Consider the following 8,337-nt stretch of genomic DNA (forward strand, 5'->3'; position numbering starts at 1 on the left):
AATTCCTAGGTACTTGTAAGAATACACTTCCTCCAAGTTATTATTGTCCCTAGGTACTTGTAAGAATACACTTCTTCCAAGTTATTATTGTCATACATAAAATTAGCGTAAGTGTCCTTCTTGGATTTGATAATCATAACTTTTGTTTTGTCAATGTTAACAGTCATACCCATGGTAGAGCAGAAATCCTTAAGAAGCCTAAGTTGCTTATCAAGATCAGATGGGCACCTTGCCAGAAGAACAATATCGTTAGCATAGAGAAGAAGGATGACAACTATCCCAGCTAAGATCGTGCCATCACATCCTGCTTCCTCTAAATAGCCTTTGAGCTTATCGATGTAAATGCCAAATAGGGTAGGGGAGAGGGGGCAACCTTGAAAGGGATTTTACCACAAGGTTAAAAGAAAACTAATTAAGGAGAATAAATTACCATATAAAAAAAAGGTTATAAAAAAATAAATTAAATTTGTTTTAATATAAAAAATGATTAAATTTATTTTAATATATAAAAAAATTAAATTTAATATATTAAATTTATTTTAATATATGAAATAATTATGTTTATATAAAACAATTAAATATATTTATAAAATAAAATAAAACATTTAAAAAACAAAGTATTTATAATTTTTTTTTTTTTGGTAGGGAAGCACCCACAGGGGATTTGAACCAGTGACCTATCGCAAGGAGTGCCTTAATAGTGCACCCAAGGAGTGCCTTAACAGGGCACCCATTCACCGTCAATCCAAAGCCCCGTGGGCTCTCGAGTATTTATAAAAATTTAAAATATGAGATAAAAATTCAAATATTTCAAAACTTTAAAAAATTTACAATACTTTAAAGATATAGTTTTTGGAACTTTGTTTTATCTATCTTGGAATTCGTGTAGGTATTTACAATGAGAAGAGAAAGGTTTTTAAATGATGATGATGATGATGGTGGTTAACGTCCACTATCCACTGAGACCAAATTGGTTGTAGGTTTTAACCCTGTACAGAAATTACCTGCATACGAATTCTTAAACAAAGAAAATAAACAATGCGAGAGCATAACCGATAAAACACATATGCACAGAGATTTTTCCCTGGATCCCAAAACCGGGACTACCAGCTTGATTTTTCATTATGTTCCTTTCAATGTTACTATACATATTTATACATGCCGAAGCATCCAATACCATGGACCGAAAACCATCGCGTCCAATACCATGGACCGAAAACCATCGCGTCCAAAAAACATGTGCAAAAATCATGCACAAAACCATAGGTGGGTCCGCCCAACCTAACATATGGTCCAAAACCAAAATTTTCCGGGGCGCTGCCCCGGACCCCATAAAGTGGGGTTACGGGTGCCCTTCAAACCCCCTATTAACTACGTGGAAAGAATATAACACAATGCAACATTGGTTTATCGTAATTTACCCTCAAAAACATTCTTGAATATTAAAATTCATATGTTCCAACAAATATAAACCAGAAAAGTATAATATCCAATGGCTAATCATACATTAGGGATTTGGAATTTGAAATATATCTCTCTTGAAGTAAACAACACATTTCATTATTGTCTAAAAGTAGCTTTGTTAACTTAGAGCAACATTTAGTGTTTTAGAAATGGTGTAATAATAATGTTCAATTTACTTCTATATAATATTTTTTTTTTTGCTAAAGCAAGAGTTAGACCTTCTATTTCATTAAACAACAATTAAAATACATAGAATACAACAATCCTTGGTGAGTTATAGACCAAGGATAAAAACCTACAATAACTGATAACGGGCGAGAGGTACAAGCCCCGAACCCTACAATCAAACCTCAAGACACTCAAAAGAAATACATTGCAAAAACCGGCAGACCCAAAAAATTGACTCGGACATGGAGCAAAACAAATGTGCCATTCAAAAAGAATTCAAATCCACTTAACACACCACCCGTGTAACTGTGGAAGGTAAAGGATTGGTGCTTCCCATAAAAAGCAACTTGCTGCCCGCTAATATTACTAAACACTGACTCCGCCGCGAGAAAATCACACCCCGTACACATCCACCGGACCCACAAAATAGGTGAGAGGATGTGCCAAAAAGGTATGACGAGGCTCAGCTGTCGGACCCACCAAACTACATCTGCATTCTCAACCGTTGATCCTGGTTGTTGGATCCAACGGCCAGGGATCATATCACACTCCCCAACCTGTCTAAAGAATAGTGTGTAATCGATAGCGGTATTTAATACCCTCCCTTGCCCACGTGTCACCTGATCTATGGGATCGCTGCCATAACATAAAAACCACATACCGCTTATGGGACTTGCGATCACCGGACATCCGGCCCAAGCGTGGTTTTCGGAAATAAAGGTGGGAAGAGGGGAAATAACCGTAGCCGGAAAACTATTTCCCATTTTCCGTCTGTTCTGTAAACTGTACCTGTCTACAAGATTGTGCTTCTTTGAGAATTGACCCCTTAATATTTCTTCCGACACCCTGATACTTCCCTTCCCCTGATGCCGGTAGAGTATGAGACAAACCCCTGCTTGTATTTCTATCAATTGCATTTCAAAAGGATGAGAAACAACTTGCCAGAAAAATTAATTTATGCCTATTATCCGAGACCGATAACCAAACATTTCCTTGTCTTCTGTAGCTTGCTCCTCGCAGAGAACCTTTAAACGGTTTGGAGGAATTTCCCGCCACTTGTATGCTATCCCGCTTTCAGCATTGTTCACCCCTTGGTTGGCAAGAAGGTCTGCTAGTTTATTGGCCGAACGTCGAACATGGTTGAAACTCACCGTTCGCAGCTCTTGGAGGTGAACCTGGATTCTTTGGTAAACCAGGAGTAGTTTCCAGTGATTAGAAACTTTCTCCGGCCGAGTACCACAATTAATTCTTTTCACAGAGTTAATAGTAATCTCTGAGTCCGCTTCAACAATGACATTAGAGCAACGGTGTTGGATCAGAAACTCCAGGCATTGTTCCAACGCCATTAATTCTGCCATATTATTAGTGGCTCTGCCAAGATGATAATGGAAGATAAAAATGATTTTTCCCTCTTCATCTCTTAAAACTCCTCCAAAACCAGCTGTTCCCGGGTTGCCTTTTGAAGCCCCATCAATGTTGTATTTCAGATAACCTTTCGGTGGAGGTTGCCAGAACTCCATCCCTATATCCGTGTCGTGTCCTTTCTGCTTAGACCTTGAGGAATAATCCCTTTCATTCCCAATTGTCTGAGAATTTTCAGCTCAGACACCGATGGAGGCTTATTGGGGAGATTTTGAACCGTGGTACTAACAGTCTCCCGAAGCTGTTTCAGGATAAGATTAAAAAGACCCTGTGGGGTGGACTTTTCACTTTTGAAAATCCTTTTATTCCTTTCCTTCCAAATATTCCAGATTATGAAGCTTGGCGTAAAAGTCCAAGCCAGATTAATGAACTCATTCTCTAAAAAGTTAACTCTCCAATTGTTCAGGGTATTAGTGATACTACTATTGTCCCTGTCTGATTGCTGGAAAATAGAAGAGAAGGAATCCCATAACCAGGTAGTATAAGGGCAGCTGTTGAGAATGTGCTCCATATTTTCCTCCTTCTCTTCACAAAACTGACATTTGGAGGGCCCCATGACTCCCCTTTTCCGTATGTTGTCCCAAGTTAAATTTTTTTTATGATGAACCAACCACATAAAAATCTTGATTTTCATCTAGCCTTGGTGCTTCCAGAGGCGCTGCCAAGTCTTGTTTGGAGCCCTGTAATCTAGCCCAAGAAGAATGCTTTTGGCTTCCTTAAGATCAAAGTTACCTTTATTGTTATTGCCCCATCTCAATTGATCTTGCCCCTCTGTAGCTAAAATCATTCTTTGTTTAAGTAAGCTTCCAAGAGCTTCTGCCTTAATTTTCATGGGGCTATCATCTCCATAGTCAAGTTTACTCCAGCTTCTCCATTTTCCTGAGGTCTGAGCTTGATCCCAGAAATCCTTGACTTTATTTAACCCTTGATTGTCTGTTTCTTGCTTGAGACTTACAAAATCCTCTGTTAGCAGTATTGGTTCTTGCTGCCACTTATCTTCCCAAAAGAGTGCCAGATCACTAGCTCTGATTTCCCGGAAGCTGTTATTTTGAACAAGGCTTTTGTTGTCCCAGGCTCTATTCCAGATGTGAGACCATTTCACATTCCTAGACATTCTTATTAGATCCTTAGTGTGCCAAGAGATAGCATATTTTTCTTTCCAGATTCTTGCCCACTGAGCTTGTGGCTCTTGAACCCAACGTCACCAAAGCTTGGCTCCTAGAGTTTTATTGAGAATCTCCTGATGATCCAAGCCTAGCCCTCCTTGTCCCTTGGGTTTACAGATTTTGTACCAAGAGACCAGGGCCCATTTCTTCTTAGTTTCTTCTTTACCCCAGAGGAAATCTCTTTGAATGTTTTTGAATTTCTCTAAAACGCCTTTGGGAGCTGGGAGGGTCGATAACATGAAAACTGGGATCGATTGTAGAACCGCCTTTGTTAAAACCAACCTGCTTGCCAGATTCATGACCCGAAAAGTCCAATTTTTGACTTTGTCTTGCAATTTATTAATCGTCTATTCCCAGATACTTTTGTGCATTGGTCTGTCTGTAAGAGGAATTCCTAGATACTTTGTGGGGAGGGAGTCCCTTTGGAAGCCCAGAATTCTCGAAATGTTTTTCTGAATAGAAATATTAGTATTTAAGAAATTTCTTTTTGACTTGGAAAGATTGACTTCCATACCTGTGGCCAGAGAAAATTCCTTCAGGATTAGATTATAGGCTGAAGCTTCTTTGACTGTGGGGAGCCCTTTCAGCATGGTATCATCAACAAATTGTTGGTGAGTCAGAGCTTGACCATTTTTCGATAATTGCATACCTTTGGTTCTGCCCATTTCTTTAGAATTCTTAATAGATCTGCCCAGTCCCTCCATCATGAGAATGAAGAGAAAGGGAGAGAGCGGGTCCCCCTACCTGAGGCCTCTAGAAGGAACGAAAATCTCTGAGGGGGAGCCATTCACCAAAATTGAAAAATTGGAAGAGGTCACCACAGCCATGACCCTTGACGGATCCAGTTATGGTCAAACCCAAAAGCCGTAAGAACCTTTTTGATGTAGCTCCAGTTGACCTTGTCATAGGCTTTTGCTATATCTAATTGCATTATCATCCCCGCCTGTTTTTTGCTATTAAGTGTATGGACCACCTCATGGGCTTGAATGATATTATTTAAGATTTGTCTGCCCTCCACATACCCTGATTGTTCCTCTGAAACTAAAGAAGGAAGGAGAGGTTTAAGTCTGTTTGCCACTACCTTAGAGATTATCTTGTAAACCACATTGCATAAAGCAATGGGTCTATATTTGTCTACAGTTTGGGCCGAATCCTGTTTGGGGATCAGGGAGATGAAGGAAGTATTGAGGGCTTTCAGGATCATTTTACTGGATCTGGAGTCCTCCACCACATCCATAATGTCTTGTTTAACAATATGCCAACAAGCTTTAAACAAATCCACGTTGAAACCATCCGGACCTAGTGCTTTGCAGTTCTTAATGTCTTTAAGAACCTCACTAACTTCTTCACCGATAACAAGTCTGTTGAGGTTAAAATTATCCTCTCTAGACACTAACTTAGGAATATGCCTTGTGATTTCTTTGATGGAATGTTCTCTAGCTGGATTATTTTCTCGGGTGATATCTCGAAAATACTGGACAAGCATGGCTTCAATACTTTTATGGGTATTATGTAGTTGTCCATTCTCATCCTTTATCGTTGAGATTCTATTGTGTGCTCTATTGGCCATCGTGGATCTGTGAAAGAATTTTGTATTCTGCTCTCCTTCCTTGAGCCATAGCACTCTAGACTTTTGCCTCCAGAATGTTTCCTCTTGTTTGCATAAATTATCCCATTCTTGGTGATGTTTATCAGCCTGATCACTTTTGATTTTGTCAAAGCCATCTTTGATTAGGGCCTGGTTGAGTTCTTGTAATTTGATTTCCAATGATCTTTTGTTCTCAAAAATATTACCAAACTCCTTTTTGTTCCACTCTTTTAGTTTTAACTTGACATGCTTAAGTCTTTTATGAAGGAGGTACATTTTTGTGCCCTGGAATTGCAAATCCTCTGACCACCACTTTTCAATATTGCTGATGAAATCCGGGTGAGAGAGCCAAATGTTCTCGAATCTGAAGGGCATGTTCCTGGGAGAGATTAAACCCTTGATTTCCATTTGAATCGACCAGTGGTTGGAACCTCCAAAGGGAAGGACCGTTGTTGTTATTTCTTTATTTGTAAGCAATAGCTCCTCTGAAATCATGAACCTATCCAACTTAGAGGCTACTTGTGCCTTACCTCCTCTTTTGTTGTTCCAATTAAAAAATACATTGTTTAGGGTTGCATCCACCAGTTTCATCTCCTCTTTGAAAGTTTGAAATGCTAAGGAGTCTTTGTTGAGCACTCTGGTACCTCCCTTTTTTCCGAGAGCGATTTTATCATATTAAAGTCCCCTCCCATGATCCAAGGAATCCCAGCCTGTCTGTGTCTGAGATCAATAAGGGAGTCTAATAATTTAAGTTTGTCATCTATTCTTTGAGGACCATACACATTTGTGACCAGGAAGGTTTTTGGCTCACCCATTGGTTGAAGGACCATTGATAAATAGTTTCTAGATGCTTCTGCATCTGTTATACTAATTTTCTTTGGATTCCACAGAGTTAGAATTCCCCTAGCTGTGTTTTCAGCTTTAACCTCTAGGAAATCAAATCTATTAAGCCATTTGCTGTGGAGTTGTTTTATTTTCTAGATGGAACATTTAGTTTCTTGGATGAAGATAACATCTGGCATTTCCAGTTTCATTCTATGACTGAGCATTCTTTGTTTTCTTTTACTACCTAGACCTCTAATATACCATGATGTGAGCTTCATATTTAAAGATTTTTAAATGAATAACTAGTTAGGTCTTTCATCTTACCTGAGTCTATCATTAACTTTCCATACTCCATCAAGAGGTCCTTCTTCTTTTTCCTACCTCTCTTTTTTCCTGCATTTCTTGTTGCTAAGCTTGGAATAGTTTTCATTATCTTAGCTCCTCTGTGTTCCTGCTTTTCATTGATTTTTTCATTTACTAAATCTTTATCTTGAGTTTTCCATAAGAATAGTTGCTGAATTTTGTTGCAGTCTTCTTGGGGTAGTGAATCTATCCCTCCCATGGACCCCTGCCTCAAGAACCCTTCCAGATCTAGATGCTCCTTATCTAGAATTTCCTGAAGCTCATGATCTTCCAGATCTGTTTTGCTTTGGGTCATTTCCTGATCCATCTCTGGTTCCATTTCACTCAGTATGTTTTCTTTCTTATTATCCATCTCTTGTGATGGGTTGCAGTCTTCTTTCATTTCTGTTTCCATTCCCTTAGGGCCATCCTCCATAGATTGGTCTCCATTTGCCATTTCTGCATTTTCCTCCAGTACATGATACCTATTTTCGCTAACCTTTTGCCCCTCATTACGTGGTTGCCTTGATCCTTTTTTGCCACCTTTTTCTCTGCTTATAACTTTTTGGAAGCTATCTGGATCCTTCATTTCCTTAGTTTTGCCTTTGTTTTCTGCTTGACTAAGAGGGCAATCTCTGAACAAGTGTCCATGTTCATGGCATTTACGACATCTGAAAGGGATATGCTCGTAGTCTACTGTTTGAACCCATTCCTCATCAAAAACTTCCAAGATGACTTCATTCGGAAGAGCTCCTGATAGATCCATTTCCACACAGATCCTTGCATAGGAAGTGTATTTGCCTCTTCTTGTGGCTTCCGAAGCTTTGACAAAACGTCCTAGTTTGTTACCTATGGCAGCAAGTGATTCAGTTTGCCAATAATCAAGAGGAAGAGAATAAAGTCTTACCCAGACCGGTACTGAAGTGAAAGTCTCCCGCTCTGGCACAAAGTTCATCTTCCAAGGCCGCATATAGAGGCTAGCTGCTGCATAAAATTAGGGTCCTCCTTTGAATATTCTGTCTTTGTCTTCGATGTTTGTGAACACCACCGTGAAAAATCCCTTGGACCCTAGATGCAGATCTATACTTCCTTTGGGTTTCTAGTGATACTTGATCCATAATTGTAAAGCCTTTTCTGTGGGCCATATTCCCATAAACTTGCAGATTATACCGTAGGTCCCCATATGTTCTCCGTGTGCCTGAAGTGCAGGATCGTTTAACACCACTTTGGGAGTGACCTCCATTTTGGGTCTGCACAGTCCCTTTTGTTTATTGTTCTTAGTACCCTGACTTTTGTCTTCTTCTTCTTTGTCTTTAGTGCTGACATTTTCCTTGGGTCTGCCCCCCTCTGTTTCCTTTTCAT

General features: G+C 39.4%; 1 protein-coding gene across 1 annotated transcript; it reads right to left on the reverse strand.

Moving 5' to 3' along the window:
* Window positions 1-3,154: 3,154 nt before the first annotated feature.
* Window positions 3,155-3,610, reverse strand: LOC149246733 (uncharacterized). Its single transcript, XM_089442394.1, has one exon. The coding sequence runs from the start codon at window positions 3,608-3,610 to the stop codon at window positions 3,155-3,157; it is 456 nt and encodes a 151-aa protein (XP_089298520.1).
* Between the last annotated feature and the right edge of the window lie 4,727 nt (window positions 3,611-8,337).

Source organism: Pinus tabuliformis, chromosome 7, assembly GCF_031772625.1.
Source record: "Pinus tabuliformis cultivar Carrire ecotype Pingquan chromosome 7, CPIR1, whole genome shotgun sequence".
NCBI classification, from domain to species: domain Eukaryota; kingdom Viridiplantae; phylum Streptophyta; class Pinopsida; order Pinales; family Pinaceae; genus Pinus; species Pinus tabuliformis.